At 42.5% G+C, this 24,196-nt stretch overlaps 1 protein-coding gene across 1 annotated transcript; it reads right to left on the minus strand.

Moving 5' to 3' along the window:
• Positions 1-20,899: 20,899 nt before the first annotated feature.
• Positions 20,900-24,000, minus strand: kcne4 (potassium voltage-gated channel, Isk-related family, member 4). Its single transcript, XM_038273106.1, has 2 exons — positions 23,787-24,000; positions 20,900-21,389 (listed from the first exon to the last, which is right to left on the minus strand). Exon 2 carries the CDS (start codon positions 21,362-21,364, stop codon positions 20,900-20,902), a length of 465 nt encoding a protein of 154 aa, XP_038129034.1. The 5' UTR covers positions 21,365-21,389; positions 23,787-24,000.
• Positions 24,001-24,196: the final 196 nt, after the last annotated feature.

A 24,196-nucleotide genomic window follows, 5' to 3' on the forward strand; every position in this document is an offset into this window, starting at 1 on the left:
CCAACAGACCTCAGTCAGTCCGGGTCGGACCTCTGATGTCATCAGTCTAAGCTCCTCCCCTCAGGGCTGCGTCCTGCCGTTCACCCTGATGACACACGACTGCGTCCCCAGGTTCACCACCGATCACATGGTGAAGTTTGCAGACGACACCACGGTGGTGGGCCTCATCAGAGACGACAACGACCTGGACTACAGAGAGGAGGTGGAGCAGCTGGTGGAGCAGAGATAACAGCCTGATCCTGAAGGTGGAGAAGACCAAGGAGATCATGGTGGACTTCAGGAAGAAGCGGCCTAACCACGCTCCACTGCTCATCAACAGCTCAGCTGTAGAGGTGGTCATTCATCACAGACACCCTCACCTGGACTGGAAACACCACCTCACTGGTCCAAAGGGCCCAGAAGCGCTTGGACTTCCTGCCCCCCCCATCCTCCCCACCTTCTCCAGAAGCTCCATAGAGAGCATTCTGAGCAGCTGTCTCACTGTGTGGTGTGGAGGCTGCAGCGCCTCAGACTGGAAGAAGGTGAGAACAGCAGAGAGGATCATGGGGGCTCCTCTTCCCTCCATTAAAGACATTTCATCCCAGCGCTGCGTGTCCCGTGACATCATCAATGACCCCTCACGCCCCCACCATGGACTGTTCTCCCTGCTGCCCTCTGGGAAGAGGCTTCCCAGCATTCAATGCAGGACCAGCAGGTTCTGCAGCAGCTTCTTCCCCACCACCATCACACTGATGAACTGATGGGTTATTATATTCTATTTATTATATTTAATCATAAAAAACTGAAATATTAGAACTATAATAAATATAGTCATAGGTTTATATTACTGTTTTTATTTTTTTTACTGTTTTCAAGGCTACCCTAAAAAAATTGTCTGAAGAGTTGTTCTTAACGAAATTTATTTTTGTTTTTACAATTATGTTCACAAAATGACAAAATAAATCTAAGTCTTTTTTCTCTTCTTTTTAATCATTCATAGCGATTCCAAAATGAAAATTTATAAAAGAACCATTAAAAAATGTTCATCATGTCTAAAGTTTATGTGAACGCTGACCGCTCCAGGTCAAAGGTCACTACTTCCTATCTTAAAAGGTCGGTGACCTCTGGTGACCTCTGGTGCACAGCTTATAAATGACAATATAACAATCTAAATGTTTTAATCAGAATTAGGTGCTGTCTAGATAAAATGGGCAGTCTGCAGTTTATTGTGATTTATTTTGAAATGCAGGTGTGTGAGCTGGACATCATCTTCAACTTTGAGAAGGCCTACTTCATCCTGGATGAGTTCCTTATGAGCGGAGAAATTTCAGAAACATCTAAATTTGCAGTGAACGCTTCCATGGAGCAGGCAGACACACTTCAAGAGGTACAGAAAGCTTCACTAAAACATGCTGACGTGAAAATGAAAATCATTTCTGTTTTCATCCACAGACGATGGAGGAATATATGAACAAACCTGCCTACTGAAGCGCGACCAGAACGTTCCTGCTTCCAGGTCTTCAGAGGTTTATTTGCGTTCATCTCAGAAAGTTTTATTTTTTAGTCCCAGGTGCTGAAAGTTGGTGAGTAAATGGAGAAACAGGACAGTAAGGAAAAGATAAAGTCGATGCTTTATTAACCTCAGGAATGTCACATATGAACACAATTAGTAAGAATGACAGAAAACACGCTAAGGAAAGAAACGGCGTCTCTGGGTGGAACAGTTCAGGCTGGTGAGACATTTACTGCTTTATCGCCCAGCAACAGATTACTATTCTGCAAAACATCAAATATGATCTGAAGACGAGTTTCTACTAATAAATAAAAACGTTCAATGTGTTTTTATTCCTCCCTGCATGTCTCCTCTCCACCTGAACAATAAATAGATGTGGTCAAACTTATTTCCCCTTTGCTGTTTTGGCCTCTTCTTCTTCTGGGTTCAGATAATTCAGCATTTTCATCACAGCTTCATTCTCCCAGCTCTGAGCTCGTGTCTCACTGTCCTCTGACTGTCTTCTTTCTTTGTCCATCAGGTCAAAGTATTCCTCCATGGTCTTTTCTAAGGAGTCAGTGGTGCTCTGTCCAACCTCCTGTCTTTTTTGGGGGGCCGTGTTGCTAAAAGCAGGTTTGGGATTCAGCATCTGAGCCAAATAAGCTGCCAGCTCATCCTGGTCCTCCGTGTCATCGTAGTCGTCTCTGAAGGGGTGGGTAGTCTTGATGGAACATAGAAATCTAAATGTTACTTGGATATGAATAATTTTGCAGATGATGTGTCATTTTTTTGGTGTCTTTTTCAATAAAACCTATAAATTTTGGTTTCCAAGCAGATTCTGGTCTCTTGCTCTTTACCTTCTCTCTTTCTGACCTGCTGCTCTTCATCCATTTGAAGTCGGTCTTCCCACCAATAATCCTGCATCATATCTCAGGCGGTCAGACTCTTGGCAGGGACCCTGTAGAGACAGCGATGCAGAAAGGCGGAGGGAGTGGCTGTGACTGAGGGTTTGACGTCACTGTCTTCCCCAATTGCACATTAGTAGGTGTTTGTGTGTCTGGGTTGGTCAATGCATCACTGCTTTGCTCTTGTTAACCTTTATTCAAAAGTCTAAATTTTAGCTAATGATATAGATGGATATAGAAACACTTTGGATTTCATGTTTGTCACTTTTGATGTCCGAGCCCGTGACATCATCAATGACCCCTCACCCCCCCACCATGGACTGTTCACTCTGCAGACGAAATGACAACAAGGTTTTTCTAAGTCTAAGTCTAATAATTTCAATTCAATCCAGTTTATTTCTATGACTACCCCAGATGCTGCCCCCCCCCTCTAGAGAGAAAGTAATCGCGGATAGAGGAGTGCTAATGATCTGATTTTTAATAGGATAAATCTTATTTATAAAGAATCCCATAAAATCATTGCTGCTAAGAGCAGGTGGGAATGACGGTTTAACTAAGCTGTGGCTCTGGGTGAGTTTGGTAACTGGATTAAAATGAAATCTAGGATTATTCTTATTCTCCTCTATTAATGAGGAGAAGTATGCTGCTCTTGCTTTACAAAGGGTCCTCTTATACAGCAGGAAACCATATTTCCAGACTAGGAAGGACTCTCGCAGGCCTGTGGAGCGATATTTTCTCTCCAGTCTCCTAGCATTTTGCTTCAAAGTACGCAGCTCTGCATTAAACCAAGGAACCAGCTTTCTATTTTTAACGGTTTTCATTTTCAAAGGAGCTGCGTTGTCTAAGGCAGTACGCAGAGAACTAGCAACCCCATCAACAAAATCATCAACCTGTGAAGGGGAATAAGCTATGCTTTTGCACTCTGCAGCACTGCTCAGTGACACAGAGGAGAGAGAAAGTGAAGCAGATTCTATAAAATGTATAACTGCTCTATCTGATAAAGATCTACTAAAATGTAACCTTCTTTTGGGGGAGGAGAACTCTGTTAAAGTAATCCTGAAGGTTATTAGAAAGTGGTCAGAGAGGACAGGGTTGTGAGGAAATCCTGTTATTTCTTCACATTCTATGCCGTATGTCAGCACAAGATCCAAAGTATGAAGATGAGAATGTGTGGGACTATTCACATTTTGAACAAAGCCAATAGTGTCTAAGATAGCATTAAAGGCTGCTCTTAAGCTATCGCCTTCAATGTCAGCATGGATGTTAAAATCTCCCACTATTATGACCCTGTCAGTATTTAATACCAAATCAGAAAGGAACTCTGAAAACTCATCTAAACATTCAGAGTAGGGACCTGGTGGACGATACAAAGTTACAAAAAGAAGAGGTTTTCTTGCCTTGAAATTTGGATCAGGGAAATTAAGGGTTAAATGTTCAAAGAGTTGTAGGTATTAACTGTTTTGGGAGTAATCAGTAAGTCAGACTGGAAGATTGTTGCTACTCCTCCTCCTCGGTCAGGGTTTTGGAGGACTAATAAATGTGGCCAGATTCCTAGAAAGAAGAGCTGCACCATCCAAAGTGGGATGGATGCCGTCTCTCCGAATCAGACCAGGCTTTCCCCAAAAGGATTGCCAATTATTAATGTAGCCCACGTTGTTTTCAGGGCACCACCTAGACAACCAGCGGTTGGATGACGACATGCGGCTAAACATGTCATCACTGGTCAGATCAGGGAGGGGACCAGAGAAAATTACGGAGTCCGACATTTTTTTGGCAAACTTACACACCGAAGCAACACTAATTTTAGTGACCTCCGATCGGCGTAACCGGGTGTCATTACCACCAGTGTGAATAACAATCTTACTGTATTTAACCTTATCCTTAGCCAGTAGTTTCAGGTAGGATTTGATGTCGCCCGTTCTGGCCCCCGGCAAACATGTGACTATGGTCCCTGGTGTCTCTCATGCCACGTTTCTGACTATGGAGCTGCCAATCACCAGAGTGGGCTTCTCAGTGGGTGTGTCACTGAGTGGGGAAAAGCGGTTAGAAACGTGAACGGGTTGGTGGTGACCAGTGGGCAGAGATCCACGACTACGCTTTCTGCGTACAGTTACCCAATCGCCTGGCTGCTCAGGCACTGCTGGAGGACAGCTACGTGGGGGGCCTACTTTAACTCCTGGATGTTCAACAGCCTGAAGCCTGGATTCTAACTCTGACACCCTCACCTCCAACGCTACAAAAATACTACACTTATTACACATCCCATTATCACTAAAGGAGGCAGAGGAATAACTGAACATCTGACACAGAGAGCAGGAGAGAGGAGAGGAAGAAGGAAAAGAGTCAAGGGAGGGAGAGAGAGAAGCCATAGCAATGCTAAGCTAGCGCTAGCCTAGGCTAGCTACTCCTTACTACCAGAAATAAAACCGTGTGAAACTGACAAGTGCTCTGTAGAAAAGTGCAGCAAAAGGCGCTATGTTCTAAAGTAGTTCTGGTCAGTTAGAGTTACTGAGATACAGAGAAAAAAAAATAATTCAGATGGAGATAGACTGGACAGCACGCTGCTTATTAGTGAAAACAGGAAGTAAACACGATATGTCTCACCATCAGCAGCAGTAGCACCCTCCTACTCATGCTGTAATCGATTTCAGCTCCTCCCTAAATGAAATAAGCCTCGATATGCTCTGTGGGAAAAGCCCCTTCCACTACTTGACCTTGAATCAGTCTGACTAGATGATCTGCTGAACTGTAAAGTGCCTTGAGATGCCATGTGTTGAGAATTGGAGCTATAAGAATAAACTGAATTTAATCGAAGGTTAACTAAAGTTCTCCATTCAACCTGACTGAGGTTTAGTTATATGAGTAGCCGCCACTTCTTTTATAGATCGGTGAAGCTGAAAGAGACATATCCTGAAAGGCTGGATACAAATTAATATCAGACTTTTCAGATAAAAGAAGGTATTACATGTGGTCAGTTTTAAGGGTATGAATATTTTCCTAAGGCTCTGTTTACAGAAGAACAATTTCCACGTCAAGCAAAGACTTTTACAGCTAATTTCTCAGCACAGCTTTTCTCCCCAGACCTAAGGTATCCTTGACAGACGACCCCTTTGTTTTGGTTTGTCTGCTCCTAGTCCTGGACGATGATGACGAACGGGTCCTTTAAAGGAATAGTACACCCAAAACATGATTAGCCTTCATTTTCTACTCACCCCCATGCTGAACAACACTCTGGAGTACTTTTTTGATATCTCAAATGCATCTGGAGATCTGGGAGGCTTCTTGCTGTCTGCTGACATTCAAATAATGGAGGTCTATGGTGACCGAGACAGAAAGGTCCATAAAAGTCCACAAAAAACGTGTCAATATTCCTCCATACTGCTCGTCCAATGTATTCCAAGTGTCCTGAGTGGGTAGCATCCAGAATTTACTCGAAACGAAGTCATTTAGAATGTTTTTAGAGCATAAACAGTAGTGTAAAGGATTTCCTGAAAGCGCGCGCCGGCGTGTTCATGACGCTACGGAAGCCGGCAGACCAAACCGGAAGAAAGTGCGCATTCAGCGTCTGCTCTGCCGATAATGCAAGCGTAGAAGAAGAAATGTGCTGTTTACCTGTGCAAAGAAAGAAACAACGAAAGAAAAATGTCTGAGGACTTCAGTGTTGAGGAAGAGCATGAGTTCTTTGCAGAGCTGAATGCGCTGGTTTGGTCTGCCGGCTTCCGTAGCGTCGGGAGCGCGCATGTGCGCGCTTTCAGGAAGTCCTATACACTACTGTTTATGCTCTAAAAACATTCTAAATGACTTCGTTTCGAGTAAATTCTGGATGCTACCCACTCAGGACACTTGGAATACATTGGACGAGCAGTATGGAGGAATATTGACACGTTTTTTGTGGACTTTTATGGACCTTTCTGCCTCGGGCGCCATAGACCTCCATTATTTGAATGTCAGCAGACAGCAAGAAGCCTCCCAGATCTCCAGATGCATTTGAGATATCAAAAAAGTACTCCAGAGTGTTGTTCAGCATGGGGGTGAGTAGAAAATGAAGGCTAATCATGTTTTGGGTGTACTATTCCTTTAATTGCTGGTTGAGCTCTCCTGTTAACTGAGCGGTTGCTAAGTGCCTGACGAGAGACAGGAAGGAGCATTAGGACCAGGCTGTCTGCTGCATCCATCTCTGACATCCAGTGGGTTAGAAGCATAGAGGGAGACAAAGAGGGGTGTCTGGAAACAGACCCAGGATGACTCATAGGTCAGATTAAATGCTAAAAGTATGTCCCTATGAGCGGATATTAAATTACATTTATCCCTTTGCACTTCAAGCAAAACTGTACTTTTCTTCAAGCCTCTTAATGAGACAAATAGAGAGCATTAAGACCTTTTCTCCAGCTGTGGGATGAAAACACTGATTAAAGAGTGAGGTCTCTCATTGATGCTACATTAGCTTTTTAAAAATGTCTCTCTACTCTGAGTCTCTTATCGCGAGTTGTTGCCCTCAGAGTAAAAAATAGCAGACTTGAATGTTATGCTAATGAAGCTTTAATGTAAAGCTTGCAGTTTCTACAGTACAGAATCAGTTGAGTACACAGTGTTTGAAGCGTTGCCCCTCCTCACATGTTTAACCCTTCCTGCAGATCCAACACTGGGGATGTACTCCTTTTCTCTCAGCTTTCCTTTGTTCACAATATATTCACATAGTAGGAACATATATTGTCTTCCTCTTCACCCCCTACACCACAGACTTCAGCTACTGCACAGAGACCTACCCCCTGCAGAAGTTTTCTGATGACTCTGCTATATTTGGATGCATCAACAACAGTGAGGAGACAGAGTACAGGGGTGATGTGGACAAATTTGTCACCTGGTGTGAGCAGAACCATCTGCAGCTCAACGTTACAAAGATCGAGGAACTGCTGGTGGATCTGAGAAGGATTAAGGCCCCTTTGAGCCCTGTTTCTATCTGTGGGGTCAACATGGACCCTGTGGAGGATTATAAATACTTTGGCACTTGGACAATACACTGGACTGGACTACAAACACAAATCCCCTCTACAAGAAGGGCCAGAGCCGTCTCTATTATCTGAGGCTGCTGTGGTCCTCCAACATCTGCCTGACAATGCTAAGGATGTTTTATGAGTCTGTGGTGGCCGATGCCATCTTTCATGGTGTTGCATCCTGGGGCAGTAGACTGAATTTGAAGGACGCCAACAGATGGAACAAACTCCTCCTCAAGGCCTGTCCGGTTGGTGAAGAGCTGGACTCTCTGCCAGCAGAATGCTGGACAGGATCAGATCCATGCTGGATCATTCAGCTCATCCTCACCAGGATGTGCCGGACGCCCACAGAAGCACCTTCAGTCAGAAGCTCATTTCATCAAGCTGCTCCACAGATCGCTACAGGAAGTGCTTCCTGCTTGGGGCCATCAAACTGTAGAATTCGTCTCTCTGACAGTTATTTCATTACTCATTATTTATTTATGTATTTTATCGCCTCACTATAATAAAGTCATTTACAATAATAATAATTTGGTACCGAGCAGCATTGTAATTGTAAATAATGTTGATTGTATATACTGTGGTCATTATTTTATTCTTATATTAAATTAAATTCAGTTTATTTCTATAGCACCAATTCACAACACGTCACCTCAAGGTTTTATGGTCTTGGTTCTGTTAAAATTTCTTTGAGTTTTCAGTTTCATGTTGATTCATGTTTTTCTTTGCTTTCTAGTTCCAGTGGTTAATTCCTATTTTTGTTGTGTTTTCTGGATGTATTTGAGTTCTTAGGTTTTTCTTTGTTGCCCTCTGTTCCCCTCTTGGGTTTGTTTCCTTTTCTTTAGCTCTTTTCCTAGAAGCCTCTGTTCACACCTGCTCCTAATCAGCTTGTTAGTCCTCCCTTCATTCACTCAACCATAAATACTCTCCCTGTGCTGGTTCCTCATCACTCCTCTTCTTTCCCTGGCTCCTTATGTTTGTTTTCCCCTGATGTCTCCATAGTTCTGGTTTGTTTATCATTTTAGGTTGAATTTTTGGATTCCTGCCTCTGTTACCTGTGTTCATTCATTAAAACTGCAAGATCTCACCTCTGCCTTCCTGCCTCTGCATTTGAGTCCTCAACCAAACATTGACAGAAGGAACCAGCCAAAAGCATGGACCCAGCAGAGATTTTGAGAAACACTCGGATCACTTTGGACAACATCACCTACCTTACCCCACCTTGGAGATGGGTAGGCAAAGCTGCAGATGGCAAAAGGATTTTGACCCCCCAAACTGCTCTCCTGTCAACCCTAGGTTTTCTGGAAATTTTACCAGAGGTGGAGTGGAAATCACAATGTGGCTGTTGCTCAGCTTTTAGGTAAGCCTCCTTCAACTCGACCTCAATGAATCACACCACCTGCAGCTGCTGCCCGTTCTACATCTCCCCCATCAGTTCCTTCCACTTCTCTGGATTTCACTTTCCCTTCACCCTCTACAGTGTCCTGGATTGACCTCCAATTGCAGACACTGCTGTCAGAGGAGGAATACCATGGCCTCTCCAACAGGTCAGCCTGACGCCATGTCATCTCAAGGCACTTTACAGTTCACCAGATCATACAGTCAAATTGATACAAAGTTTTCTATCTAAGGAAAACCAGTTGATTGCATCGAGTCATTGACTCTTCAGCAATCCCTCACACTAAGCATGCTTGTAGCGACAGTGGAGAGGAAAAACTCCCTTTGAACAGGAAGAAACCTCCAGCAGAACCAGGCTCAGTGTGAGCGGCCATCTGCTGAGGCCCACTGGGGTTCAAGGAGACAGAAGCAGACATAGAAAAAGAAGCATAGATACAAAAGGCAACTGTCAACCAGCTCCACAGGCGGCCCCGTCCAGGAAACACACAGCCAGGCAGACGAGCTCCGAGCCAGCTCCCATGTCAGAGGATGAAGAGAGCACATCCAGTTAGTCACAGTCAGAGAAACAGGACTACACTGGAAAACAGGCCAAGCTCCAACATCTAGAAACAAAGGTGTTGATGGCAGCAGCACAGCTGATATTTCTCTCCAGGATAGAGTCACAGCCAAACAGGAACAGACCAGATGAAGCTACTATGAGAAAAAGCAGAGAGAGCAGAACGTTAGAGATTGAACTAACAGATTCTGCAGAGTGGGAGAATAGAGATAGAATGAAGCAGAATGATGAAAAAGGGGTCCCTATGTCCTCCAGCAGTCTAAGCCTATAGCAGCAGAACTATAGAAATAGCTCAGGATAACCTGAGCCACTCTAACTAGAAGCTTTATCAAAAAGGAAAGTTTTAAGCCTAGCCTTAAAAGTAGACAGGGTGTCTGCCTCACGGACTAAAACTGGTAGTTGGTTCCACAGGAGAGGAGCCTGATAACTAAAAGATCTGCCTCCCATTCTACTTTTAGAAATTCTAGGAACCACTAGTAAACCTGCAGATTGAGAGCGAAGTGCTCTGTTAGGAACATCAGGAACAATCAGATCTCTGATATCAGATGGAGCTTGGCCATTTAAGGCTTTATATGTGAGAAGGAGGATTTTAAATTCTATTCTGGATTTAACAGGAAGCCAATGAAGAGAAGCCAGGATAGGCGAGATATGATCTCTCTTTTTCATTTTCATCAGAACTCTGGCTGCAGCAGTTTGGATCAGCTGAAGGCTTTTAACTACAGTTTGTGGACTTCCTGATAGTAAAGAATTACAATAGTCCAGCCTTGAAGTAACAAATGCATGGACTAGTTTCTCAGCATCACCCCTGGACAGGAGATTGCTCATTTTTGCAATGTTCCTCAGATGAAAGAAGGAAATTCTAGAAACCTCTTTGATATGGGATTTAAATGACAGGTCCTGATAAAAAATAACACCAAGATTTTTTACTTTATTATCTGAAATCAGTTTAATTCCATCCAAATGAAGTCACTGACTAATCAGCTTCTTTTTCAGAGACTCTGGTCCAAAGACTATAACTTCTGTTTTGTCTGCATTCAGAAGCAGAAAGTTAAGAGTCATCCAGGTTTTTATGTCTTCAGACATGCCTGTAATCTATGTAATGGGTTAGCTTAATCTGGATTATAGACAGATATAGCTGGGTATCATCAGCATAACAGTGGAAATTAATCCCATGCTGTCTAATAACTCTACCGATTGGGAGCATGTATAAAGTAAAGAGAATTGGTCCTAGCACTGATCCCTGTGGTACTCCACAGGTAACCTTTGAGCGTGTTGAAGATCTATCATTAACATGAACAAACTGAATTCAATCAGATAGATCAGATTTAAACCAGTCTAGAGCTGTTCCTTTAATTCCAACAAAATATTCAAGTCTTTCTAAAAGAATATTATGATCAACTGTATCAAATGCAGCACTAAGATCCAACAGGACGAGCACAGATACAAGTCCATTATCTGAGGCCATGAGAATATCATTAGTGACTTTCACCAGAGCTGTTTCAGTGCTATGATGAGCTCTAAAGCCAGACTGAAACTCTTCAAAAAGTTCATTATGGTGGAAGTGATCGCAAACTTGTTTGGCAACTACTTTCTCAAGAATTTTGGATAAGAAAGGAAGATTGGATATAGGTCTATAATTGACCAAGTCATCTTGGTCAAGAGACGGTTTCTTAAGTAGAGGTTTAATTCCAGCAACCTTAAAAGCTTTAGGTACATATCCCTGTAACAGAGATAGATTAATCACATCTAAAATGGAGGAGGAGATCAAAGGGAATACCTCCTTAAATAACCTGGTTGGAACTGGATCTAAAATCCAAGTTGAAGGCTTAGATGAAGACAATAGTTTTGCTAATTCAGAAAGTTCAACTGGATCAAAGCAGTCTAAACCCGGTTCAGATTCCATGACTACCTCAGGTACAATCGCGGATAGAGGAGTGCTTATGATCTTATTTTTAATAAGATCAATCTTATTTATAAAGAATCCCATAAAATCATTGCTGCTAAGAGCAGGTGGAATGGACGGTTCAACAGAGCTATGGCTCTGGGTGAGTTTGGCAACTGTATTAAAAAGAAATCTAGGATTATTCTTATTATCCTCTATTAATGAGGAGAAGTATGCTGCTCTTGCTTTACAAAGGGTCCTCTTATACAGCAGGAAACCATATTTCCAGACTAGGAAGGACTCCCGCAGGCCTGTGGAGCGATATTTTCTCTCCAGTCTCCTAGCATTTTGCTTCAAAGTACGCAGCTCGACATTAAACCAAGGAGCAAGCTTTCTATTTTTAACGGTTTTCATTTCAAAGGAGCTGCATTGTCTAAGGCAGTACGCAGAGAACTAGCAACCCCATCAACAAAATCATCAACCTGTGAAGGGGAATAAGCTATGCTTTTGCACTCTGCAGCACTGCTCAGCGACACAGAGGAGAGAGAAAGTGAAGCAGATTCTATAAAATTTATAACTGCACTATCTGATAATGATCTACTAAAATGTAACCTTCTTTTGGGGGAGGAAAACTCTGTTAAAGTAATCCTGAAGGTTATTAGAAAGTGGTCAGAGAGGACAGGGTTGTGAGGAAATACTGTTATTTCTTCACATTCTATGCCGTATGTCAGCACAAGATCCAAAGTATGAAGATGAGAATGTGTGGGACTATTCACATTTTGAACAAAGCCAATAGTGTCTAAGATAGCATTAAAGGCTGCTCTTAAGCTATCGCCTTCAATGTCAGCATGGATGTTAAAATCTCCCACTATGATGACCCTGTCAGTATTTAATACCAAATCAGAAAGGAACTCTGAAAACTCATCTAAAAATTCAGAGTAAGGACCTAGTGGACGATACAAAGTTACAAAAAGAAGAGGTTTTCTGGCTTTGAAATATGGATCAGGGAAATTAAGGGTTAAATGTTCAAAGAGTTGTAGGTAACTGTTTTGGGAGTAATCAGTAAGTCAGACTGGAAGATTGCTGCTACTCCTCCTCCTCGCCCAGAACTTCTGGGGATGTGAAAATTTAAATAGCTTGAAGGAGTTGCCTCATTTATGCTCACATAATCCTCTTGCTGCAGCCAGGTTTCTGTAAGGCAACACAAGTCAATGTGATTATCACAAATCAAGTCATTAACTAGCAGACTTTTAGAGGAAAGCGATCTTATGTTAAACAGACCACATTTAATCGTTTTAACTTTTTCCCCAATTGGAGTTATTTTGATTTTAATTAGATTATCATGATTTACTCCTTTGGGAATCTTTGCTAATTTATTAGATTTTGGTCGTGGGCAAGACACTGTCTGGATGGAGTAAAGAGTGGGTAACAGTAGAGAAGCTGCAGAGATGTCTGTTAAACTACAACTCTGCTTCCTGGTCTGCACCCTGGGGGGTCAGGGTTTTGGAGGACTAATAAATGTGTCCAGATTCCTAGAAACAAGAGTTGCACCATCCAAAGTGGGATGGATGCCGTCTCTCCAAATCAGACCAGGCTTTCCCCAAAAGGATTGCCAATTATTAATGTAGCCCACGTTGTTTTAAGGACACCACCTAGACAACCAGCGATTGAATGACGACATGCAGCTAAACATGTCATCACTGGTCAGATCAGGGAGGGGACCAGAGAAAATTACCGAGTCCCACATTTTTTTGGCAAACTTACACACCGAAGCAACACTAATTTTAGTGACCTCCGATCGGCGTAACCGGGTGTCATTACCACCAGCGTGAATAACAATCTTACTGTATTTAACCTTATCCTTAGCCAGTAGTTTCAGGTAGGATTTGATGTCGCCCGTTCTGGCCCCCGGCAAACATGTGACTATGGTCCCTGGTGTCTCTAATGCCACGTTTCTGACCATGGAGCTGCCAATCACCAGAGTGGGCTTCTCAGTGGGTGTGTCACTGAGTGGGGAAAACCGGTTAGAAACGTGAACGGGTTGGTGGTGACCAGTGGGCAGAGATCCACGACTACGCTTTCTGCGTACAGTTACCCAATCGCCTGGCTGCTCAGGCACTGCTGGAGGACAGCTACGTGGGGGGCCTACTTTAACTCCTGGATGTTCAACAGCCTGAAGCCTGGATTCTAACTCTGACACCCTCGCCTCCAACGCTACTAAAATACTACACTTATTACACATCCCATTATCACTAAAGGAGGCAGAGGAATAACTGAACATCTGACACAGAGAGCAGGAGAGAGGAGAGGAAGAAGGAAAAGAGTCAAGGGAGGGAGAGAGAGAAGCCATAGCAATGCTAAGCTAGCGCTAGCCTAGGCTAGCTACTCCTTGCTATCAGAAATAAAACCGTGTGAAACTGACAAGTGCTCAGTAGAAAAGTGCAGCAGAAGGTGCTATGTTTTAAAGTAGTTAATTAGAGTTACTGAGATACAGAGATATCACAGAAAAAAATATTCAGATGGAGATAGTCTGGGCAGCACGCTGCTTATTAGTGAAAATGGGAAGTAAACACGATACGTCTCACCAACAGCAGCAGTAGCACCACTGAGTGAATTCAGCTAAATGACCATTCGGACAGAATACTAGTTTTCACTTTGCTCATGTGACTCCGGCTCCTACCATGGTGGCTGTGCCATCTTTGCTCTCTTCTGGCCTCAAAAGTCACAGTTAGACGCTGTCGTCAGACAACATGAGGTCATTTCTAAATGTTTTAAATCAGGTTGGGTCCGGTTTAGCCAGCTGGTGGATCCAGATCCCGACCACGCTCTGCTAATCTCTGACCTCTGATCTAGATGTTCGGTTTAAAATGTGGTGATCTCATAGTGCTCTTTAGGCTTACGTACGGACACAGCCATAGTTCCTTATTAGTTTCTCTCTGGTTTCCATGGTAACTACTCATTAGTTCCTGATTAGTTACTCTGTGTTTCCCATGCAACTCTGCATTAGTCCCATAATAAGGCTGGACTGGTTCTGCCACTTTAAGTACCACTTAACTACCCATTAATACCCATTAGGTCTCTAGGCGTTCTCTAGTAGTTAATAAAAGCTTGTCTAAATAATTGTAAAGTGTTACTGTAACTTCATCTTTATTTTTCTCTTTTTTAAAACTTGTTTTTAAGGTTAATCTAATTCTCTACTTCAGGCAGTCATTTTACAAGCTGTGCAGATGCAAATTAGCCTTCAGCTTCTGTTTCCATAGTAACACTGATTAGGTAAAAGCTTGACTCCAGAGTGTTTGTTAAAAAAAGAAAGGAAACTTTCCTCACTTCAAAAGAAACACAATGATTAGAAAGGAGGAAGAATCATCAGGCCTGTTTGCTGCATCCTTTGCTGCTGCTGATTGTTGATCAGACAGTCTAATGAGTAACTACTGTCCAAAAGGAACTGCAGAAGGAAAACTTTAAGGTTGAAGTGGAGAAGTTGCGACAGGAATAATTATTAGAATGTAGTCTTGAGGATGGTTCTTTGAACAACCACAACATAATGAGACGTTCCAACAGATCAGATGCTGATATAAAGCTCCAAAAGGACAGGGCCCAAATCACAAGTTCTGCTTTGGTAGATCTAGCATTACCTTATTTTAAGCAAATATGGATTTAACCTCCTTTTAATTAATAAATAAGAGGTTTTTCATTTCCAAGAAACAGGTTTAAGTTGGAAGGCAGCCGGACTTTCGCTCCATTGATTGAAGACTTTTCCAAACCCAGGAGTCCTCGTTGATTCTGTCGGCTGCACCAGAGCAAGCTCCCCCAAGGCCCAAATTTAGCTCTAACAAACCAGAGAAGACCATCACCTGACATTTTGGGTTTTTTTTCTCACTTTTTTCAAGATGGTTTATTTATTCTGGGAGTTCCAAAGGAAGTTTGCTTCACCTGGATTTTATTTGGAGTTATTAGATTAAGAGGGAATGAATAAAAATACTTTTCACACTATTACATTTTCTTTTCAGAACTGTATGAAAGGATGTAGTGCTTTGTTTTACTTCCCCTCACAGTTAGAATCATGCTTTATGTTGCAGTGTCAGACAAACATCCAACAGGACTACTTGATAAGCACCACTTTGATTTTAAAAATAAGAAACAGTTGAAGGAGCATGAAGTAGAACAGTGTTGCTGTTTACAGATTAATGGAACCTGTTTCTTAATAAAATCCCTTAAAGACCATAAATGAAACAAAGGAGTGTGGAGAACAGGAAGGGTGGTGTGAGGATAGATGCAGGAAGAAAGATGGTGGTTTTTGATGTGACTCATTTCCACACTCAATTACTTGTGTGTATGTGTGAGTCCTGGGGCCACACACAGAGCCCACTGCTGACTCCCACAGGGGGACATTAATAACAAACATCCTGCTTCACGGTGAAAGAGATGCTCCATGCATCACATTTACTCCTCATTTTCCTCCTGCTGACTCTTGCACCATCGCATCTGCACTTATGCTGCCCTCATTTTACAGTGACATAGAACAAAGCAGCATGAAAACATTGTTCATGCTCTGCATCAACAACACAGCAGCAATTCCTCCTCAGAATTCTTGTTGATAATAAATGAATGGCCCTCAGAATGATTTGCTTTATTTCTTTCTTATGAAATGTTAAGGGCCTAAGTTTATGTATTGTAGGAGAATAGATCTATAGTGCATAAAAAAGCTTCTATCTACACTACCGTTCAAAGGTTTGGAGTCACATTGAAATGTCCTTATTTTTGAAGGAAAAGCACTGTACTTTTCAATGAAGATAACTTTAAACTAGTCCTAACTTTAAAGAAATACACTCTATAGATTGCTAATGTGGTAAATGACTATTCTAGCTGCAAATGTCTGGTTTTTGGTGCAATATCTACATAGGTGTATAGAGGCCCATTTCCAGCAACTATCACTCCAGTGTTCTAATGGTACAATGTGTTTGCTCATTGGCTCAGAAGGCTAATTGATGATTAGAAAACCCTTTTGCAATCATGTTCACACATCTGAAAACAGTTTAGCTCGTTACAGAAGCTACAAAACTGACCTTTCTTTGAGCAGATTGAGTTTCTGGAGCATCACATTTGTGGGGTCAATTAAACGCTCAAAATGGCCAGAAAAAGAGAACTTTCATCTGAAACTCGACAGTCTATTCTGGTTCTTAGAAATGAAGGCTATTCCATGCGAGAAATTGCTAAGAAATTGAAGATTTCCTACAACGGTGTGTACTAGCCCCTTCAGAGGAGCACAAACGGGCTCTAACCAGAGTAGAAAAAGAAGTGGGAGGCCGCGTTGCACAACTGAGCAAGAAGATAAGTACATTAGAGTCTCTAGTTTGAGAAACAGACGCCTCACAGGTCCCCAACTGGCATCTTCATTAAATAGTACCACAAAACACCAGTGTCAACATCTACAGTGAAGAGGCGGCTGCAGAATTCTGGGCTTCAGGGCAGAGTGGCAAAGAAAAGATGCTGTCAGAATGCCTGACGCCATCTGTTAAGCACGGTGGAGGTAATGTGATGGTCGGGGGTTGCTTTGGTGCTGGTAAGGTGGGAGATTTGTCTGAATAAGGAAGGCTATCACTCCATTTTGCAACGCCATGCCGTACCCAGTGGACAGCGCTTGATTGGAGCCAATTTCATCCTACAACAGGACAATGACCCTAAACACACCTCCAAATTGTGCAGAACTATTTAGAGCAGAAGCAGGCAGCTGGTATTCTATGGGTAATGGAGCGACCAGCGCAGTCATCAGATCTGAACCCCATTGAGCTGTTGTGGGAGCAGCGTGACCGCCGTATGGGACACAGGAAGTGCCCATCCAACCAATCCAACTGGTGGGAGCTGCTTCTGGAAGCGTGGGGGGCAATTTCTCCAGATTACCTCAACAGATTAACAGCTAGAATGCCAAAGGTCTGCAATGCTGGAATTGCTGCAAATGGAGGATTCTTTGACCAAAGCAAAATTTTATGTAAAAAAAATAACATTTTCAAATACAAATCATTATTTCTAACCTTGTCAATGTCTTGACTCTGTTTTCTATTCATTTCACAGCGTATGGTGGTGAATAAGTGGGACTTTTCAGGAAAACACAAAATAGTTTGGGTGACCCAAAAGAAAGTTCTCTTTTTCCTGTGGTTGGTTGGTTGGTTGGTTGGTTGGTAGGGAAGGAAGGAAGGAAGGAAGGAAGGAAGGAAGGAAGGAAGGAAGGAAGGAAGGAAGGAAGGAAGGAAGGAAGGAAGGAAGGAAGGAAGGAAGGAAGGAAGGAAGGAAGGAAGGAAGGAAGGAAGGAAGGAAGGAAGGAAGGAAGGAAGGAAGGAAGGAATCTGTTACAGAAGTGTGTAATGTCTGGGAAGGATTTGGACGTGAAACTTTCTGAATATTAAGGACATTTAGACACGCTCTGAGAATCCTTCCCCTATAAATATTGGATTCTTTGTGAATTAATGCCTCTCATTTCCTAATAAGATCCTTGTCTAAAAGACATGCAATGTTTGTTTTTAAAAATGGTGTCGAACCGACCTTCTGACTGATTTTATTTTTATTGTTGGAACAAAACTACAGCAGAGCTTTGCTGATTGAATCAGCAAATAAAACAAGGTGATTGCCTGTAAGGAGGGTGGAGACAGAGGACACTGAGGCTGTTTCTGAATGTCTGCTCTAGCCCCTCTATAGGGCACTATATAGTGGTCACATCTTTTCAGTGTCCGAAAGTCTAGCGGATGAAAAAGTAATGGACTCCAAATTTCCCGCAATGCATCTTTAAAATGAGTGGTCATTGATGGTCACTATACGAGCAATTTTCCCAGACTGCTTTGCAAGAACTCTTTGAATCAATCTGACTGGATGACCTGGTGAACTGGAAAGTGACCTGAGATGACCTGATGTGACTTGGAGCTATAGAAATAAACTGAATAGAATTGAGGTAGAGTAAAACACTTTGGTCCATCAGAAACCGCTATGAAAGTACAAACCAAAAAACTTGAAATTCATAACTGCATATTTCTAAGTGAGTGAAAGGAACAAGTCAGCTTCCTCTGACTGGTCCTGACTGCTGGGATGATCAGGGTAATGATGCTGTAGCGAGCCGTCTTTTCTGTCGTTTGTGGGATTGTGAGACAGTTGATTGTCCGTGTTCTTATTTATCTTATCTATTTAGGACTGTTTCTGGTCTGTTTACTATCCTTAGGGGGACCAGGACATTTTTAACCTTAGAGAATCAGTTTAGAGGAATAGTGTGAATTAAATTTAGCTTAAGGTCAGGGGGAGGGTTAAAGGTCAGGGTTTTAACTTTTTCCCCAATTGGAGTTATTTTCATTTTTAGATTATCGTGATTTACTCCTTTAGGAATCTTTGCTAATTTATTAGATTTTAGACATGGGTAAGACCCTGTCTGGATGGAGTAAAGAGTGGGTAACAGTAGAGAAGCTGCAGAGAGGTCTGTTAAACTAAGACTCTGCAGGTCTGCAGCCTGGGTGGTCAGAGTTTAAACTGATTTCAGATGATAAAGTAAAAAATCTTGGTGTTGTTTTTGATCAGGACCTGTCATTTAAATCCCATATCAAAGAGGTTTCTAGAATTTCCTTCTTTCATCTGAGGAATATTGCAAAAATGAGCAATCTCCTGTCCAGGGGTGATGCTGAGAAACTAGTCCATGCATTTGTTACTTCAAGGCTGGACTATTGTAATTCTTTACTATCAGGAAGTCCACAAACTGTAGTTAAAAGCCTTCAGCTGATCCAAAATGCTGCAGCCAGAGTTCTGATGAAAATGAAAAAGAGAGATCATATCTCTCCTATCCTGGCTTCTCTTCATTGGCTTCCTGTTAAATCCAGAATAGAATTTAAAATCCTTCTTCTCACATATAAAGCCTTAAATGGCCAAGCTCCATCTGATATCAGAGATCTGATTGTTCCTTATGTTCCTAACAGAGCACTTCGCTCTCAATCTGCAGGTTTACTAGTGGTTCCTAGAACTTCTAAAAGTAGAATGTGAGGCAGATCTTTTAGTTATCAGGCTCCTCTCCTGTGGAACCAACTACCAGTTTTAGTCCGTGAGGCAGACACCCTGTCTACTTTTAAGGCTAGGCTTAAAACTTTCCTTTTTGATAAAGCTTCTAGTTAGAGTGGCTCAGGTTATCCTGATCTATCTCTATAGTTCTGCTGCTATAGGCTTAGACTGCTGGAGGACATAGGGACCCCTTTTTCATCATTCTGCTTCATTCTATCTCTATTCTCCTACTCTGCAGAATCTGTTAGTTCAATCTCTAACGTTCTGCTCTCTCTGCTTTTTCTCATAGTAGCTTCATCTGGTCTGTTCCTGTTTGGCTGTGACTCCATCCTGGAGAGAAATATCAGCTGTGCTGCTGCCATCAACACCTTTGTTTCTAGATGTTGGAGCTTGGCCTGTTTTCCAGTGTAGTCCTGTTTCTCTGACTGTGACTAACTGGATGTGCTCTCTTCATCCTCTGACATGGGAGCTGGCTCGGAGCTCGTCTGCCTGGCTGTGTGTTTCCTGGACGGGGCCGCCTGTGGAGCTGGTTGACAGTTGCCTTTTGTATCTATGCTTCTTTTTCTATGTCTGCTTCTGTCTCCTTGAACCCCAGTGGGCCTCAGCAGATGGCCGCTCACACTGAGCCTGGTTCTGCTGGAGGTTTCTTCCTGTTCAAAGGGAGTTTTTCCTCTCCACTGTCGCTACAAGCATGCTTAGTGTGAGGGATTGCTGAAGAGTCAATGAGTCGATGCAATCAGCTGGTTTTCCTTAGATAGAAAACTTTGAATCTTTGACTGGATGATCTGGTGAACTGGAAAGTGCCTTGATGTGAATTAGAGCTATAGAAATTAACTGAACTGTACCAAAAAACAGCTGATTTGTAGTTTTTTTAACCATTTATTTGCATATTTCTAAGCACCCACATAAACACTGCCCTCCGCTGGTGAAATAAGAAGGTTACAGAAAGAAAAGAGCAGTTGTTTTCCTTTTAAAAGCATTTATTTTTTTACTGTAACACTCCCAATGTGTTCATTTAAATTAAAACTGCAGGAATAACAAACACATGCATTAATATAACCTACAGTGCTTTGCTTTCATCAAGTAAACCTAAACCGTTGCTGTTCTGTGAACAAATGTGTCCACCATGAAGCTACAACCAATTTAACCCTTCAAGTGTGTTCCAGGTATGTTGTGGTACTACAAAAGGAAACAAACACCCCCCGCCCCCCCGCAGGATGAGTCATCGGCACAATCCAGTGAGGTGGCAGCAGCAAGAAGGGGTGGGGTGGGGTGGTGCTGGATGGCGCAGGAGGAGCCAAATTCATCTAGTAAATGAATAAATACTGTAATCTGAATCAGTTCTGGGATCTAAACAGCTGCATTAAGGAAAATAAAATGTAGTTCAGCTTTTAGGTCGGAGGAGGGCGCTGCTGCTCAGTAACAAACTGCAGCTGAAGGTGCATGAAAACAATGAAGGTATGAAGACTTTAGACCCAGTTAGTCGCAAACACACCAACTGCCTCCTTTGATCATGAAGCATTTCAGGTCATTTTTGGTTCCCAGCAGATTTTCGCATCTTTCAATGTGAATTTTTATGATTTTGTGATTTTATTTAAAAGTCCTGGGAAAGTTCAGCCTGAGTCTCCGCTGGTGCAGGTTTCCCTTCTGCTGCCGCTGTCAGGGTTAGGTTCTGTCTGCCTCCTCTTCCTCAATGGTCACGCGCGTGTCTGCGGAGGAGCACAGGGAGCTGACGCTGCTCTGCTCCGCGCAGAGCGCGCACGCCAGCGGAGACGGCAGGAAAGCCTCGTGACGTAGGGCCCCAGAGTGGTTGCCATGGTTACCGCAAAACGGCAATGAAACGTGCAGCGCCCGCAGCCCCGAGCCCGGGAAGGTGAGGCTGTGCTTCGGAGACAGGGCGCCCCACTCCCTCTGCTCCTCCTCGTGCACCAGGCGCGTGAAGATGTTACTCCTCCTTTCCTCCTTCCTCTTGGAGCGGAAATATCCCAGCATGATTCCGCAGAGAAACACTCCGTAAAAAGACATGACTATCAATACGTAGAGATGCGCGTTTCCGCCGCTTTCTTTGGCGGCCGTCGCGTGCGGCAAGAGGCGTGCAGACGCTGCTGTGAAGTTTTCCTGATGTTCCATTTCTTTTTCAGTTCAGGATAAAAGCCTAAAATATGAGGAAAAAATGCAGAAACGTTAAATGAGTTATGATTGTTATTTTTTTTTTCTTAAAGTAAGATTTGGGCGCGTTAAACGCGCAGAGATCGGTTTGAATTAGATGATTAGATTCCACTGCACACAAAAAGGAAATGAAATAATAGTAACAAATAACTAAATATGCTTAAGTCAGACATGTTCACAAGTCATTTTTTGCTAGTCCAAGTCAAGTCTAAAGTCTTGAGAAGGCCTGTAGCAAAAATCAATTAATCGCACAAAAAATTCTAATCACTTGATTAATTAAAAAAAGTGCAATAATTTTCGTGCTTGCTTGTTTCTCCTTGTGTTTTCATCTCCGTCACTGAAATGGTATAGCTTAAAGGTCGCTATTATATCTATGGAATTATCATTATCTTGAACTGCTAAATGAAAAATACAATTAAAAAAAGCACAAACATTTTTTCCAGATAAATTTTGCATTTTCTTACAGTATTTACCTGACATTTGTGGTTACAACTTCTTCTAGTTTTAGCAGTAAATGTCTGCTCTTTTATTTTTAAGTGAAAATGAGGACTGTGGGGAAAAAACAATCACAATCCTGCTTTTTATTAATACATATGAGGTTAGCAACTACAAGAGATAAAGAAAAACCCTAAATAAATAGCAGGACAATAACAATACTTTTATAAAAGAAAGATTGTGGCAATAACTTTTTGTAACTTAATGACTTGGCGGAGAGTATTTTCAATTCAATTCAGTTTATTTATTTAGCGCCAATTTACACCATTATTCACAACATATTTCTCCTCTACCACTGCCATGAAGCTTTTAAAGCTGGGCTTGTCGATCAAAGACAAGGGGAGGTTGCATGAAATAATAAGGTCCTGAATTATTGCCTTATTTGTCCCTGGCTGTACACCTGCACTGCACTGTGGCTGATAAAATTAGATGTGGACCAAGCATCGTGTATTTTTTTCTAAAGAAGCTGCAGTTTGCTGCTCTTTTATTCCCGCCTTATGTAAAGTTTTTGTAGCCAAAGGTTATTATGAACGGTGGCACCGAAACAGGGGGGGGGGGGGGGGGGGGTTATCACCGCTTCCATATCTGTATGGGTTGCATGCATGCATGCGCACGGGCATACATGTCACGTACTGTTGCGTCAGTGACGTCAGTGTGTTGCGTAGGGAAAAAAATGATTTATGGTTTTCTTCATTTAAATGTTATGCTTTGCATGTTTGGAGAGGAAGATATGATTTGTTTTTCTTCTTGAGCTTTGCATGTTTTGATGTTTCTTTTTTATATGATTGTTTTCCTTTATTTTAGACTTTAGAATTTTTCCTGCATGTTGGGTTGTTTTGGTTTGTTTTTCCCTTGTGACAATCCATGCGCACTGGACTGAAGTAGTTGTCTGAGGAGGCGGAGTGCATTGATTGCGCTGCGTAATGCTGCGCTCAGGTGTGAGCAAGGGCTGATTAAAGCCGACATAAAAGGAGTCTGAAGGAAAGGAGAAGGAGAACGGAATCTGCAGGTGACAGAGACGGACGCGCTGCCGGGATCCGTGTGCACAGATGGCCCACAGTATTAGGGCAGAGGAGGAACCTCGCCTGTAAGTAGCGCTCCCCCTCGCTTAAAGCATAAACAGGAATATATCTTCCGACGGGGTTTTGACGCGTGGATGCTGGCGTTCTCCTTGCTTCTCTTTTTAGCTGGATCGGTGTGGAAAGGGGTGTGGCACGCCAGGGAGTGGAACAGTGCTGGAGCGCCGCAGAGTCTGTGGATCAGCCAGTGGGTGCTGCAGGCTGATCACTCGCACCTGAAGCAGCATAACAAGCGGAGCCCAACTTCCAGCCTCTGATTTTTAAGGAAAACTCTTGAATTTTAGGTTTTATCAGGAGAAGAAAAGGACTGTTTTATTATGCCACTTCTGCTGTGGCTTTTTGTATAAATAAAACACTTGAACTTGAGTGCTTCACGGTTTGGGTCTTTGAGTTTTTTTTTTATTTTTATTTTTTTACCTCTTCTGTGTGCGGGTAAGGCGAGCGGCGATCAGTCAAGTTAGTAAAAAAAAAAACACTTTAAGTGTTTTTACACTGGAATAAAATATTGTTCACAAGTCGGAAATCACGAGTCTAAGTCGAGTCTGAAGTCCTTAAATATGCGACTTAAGTGCGACTCGAGTACGAGTCACAAACTCGAGTCCCCATCTCTGGCTTAAGTAGATGGAAAATGCATTAATTTTTTTTTTGCACTCGTTATGTTTTTTTATTTTCTAGATATTCAGAAACATATGGCGCCTTCATGAATCTGTTATCCTACAGAACAAATAAGTTCAAGTTTTTTGCTCCCCCAGAAAACCTTTTCCAGAAAAGTAAAAACTATAAAAGCTTGAACAGACAAAGGAACTCACCGAGCTGCAGAGCGGAGTCTCTCCTTCCCCACTGAGATCTGAGCACAACTGAAGTTATTTATATGGAGAAGTTTTAGCGTCATGGTGACTCAGACGGACTGGTCCGATTGTAAGATGATCCCTTAGCAAATGACCCACAGAGGAATAATACTTCTTCTTCTTTAATCAAAGCAAAACTTTCCTCTCTCTGGGGATTCTTGGTGAAATGAGCTCATAGATTCTTTCTGAAGGGCTCCCTGGAGTCCAGAGGAAAGTAGTCCAGAGGGGAAGTCATGGAAAAATGGCAACTGCAAAGAAGCTGAAGATGAAAAATCCACAAAAGAAAACATTTTAAGACCTTGTAGGGCTTACATCAGTTTTTCATGTCCGAGGAACATAGTCTAATGTATTTTATGTGTGAAGACGAACAC

The sequence above is a fragment of the Cyprinodon tularosa genome, unplaced genomic scaffold (assembly GCF_016077235.1).
Source record: "Cyprinodon tularosa strain WSP-4 unplaced genomic scaffold, ASM1607723v1 ctg859, whole genome shotgun sequence".
NCBI lineage: Eukaryota > Metazoa > Chordata > Actinopteri > Cyprinodontiformes > Cyprinodontidae > Cyprinodon > Cyprinodon tularosa.

Excerpts from the sequence above, each read along its gene's own strand:
- kcne4 (XM_038273106.1), bottom strand. The coding sequence starts at position 21,364 with ATGGAACATCAGGAAAACTTCACAGCAGCGTCTGCACGCCTCTTGCCG.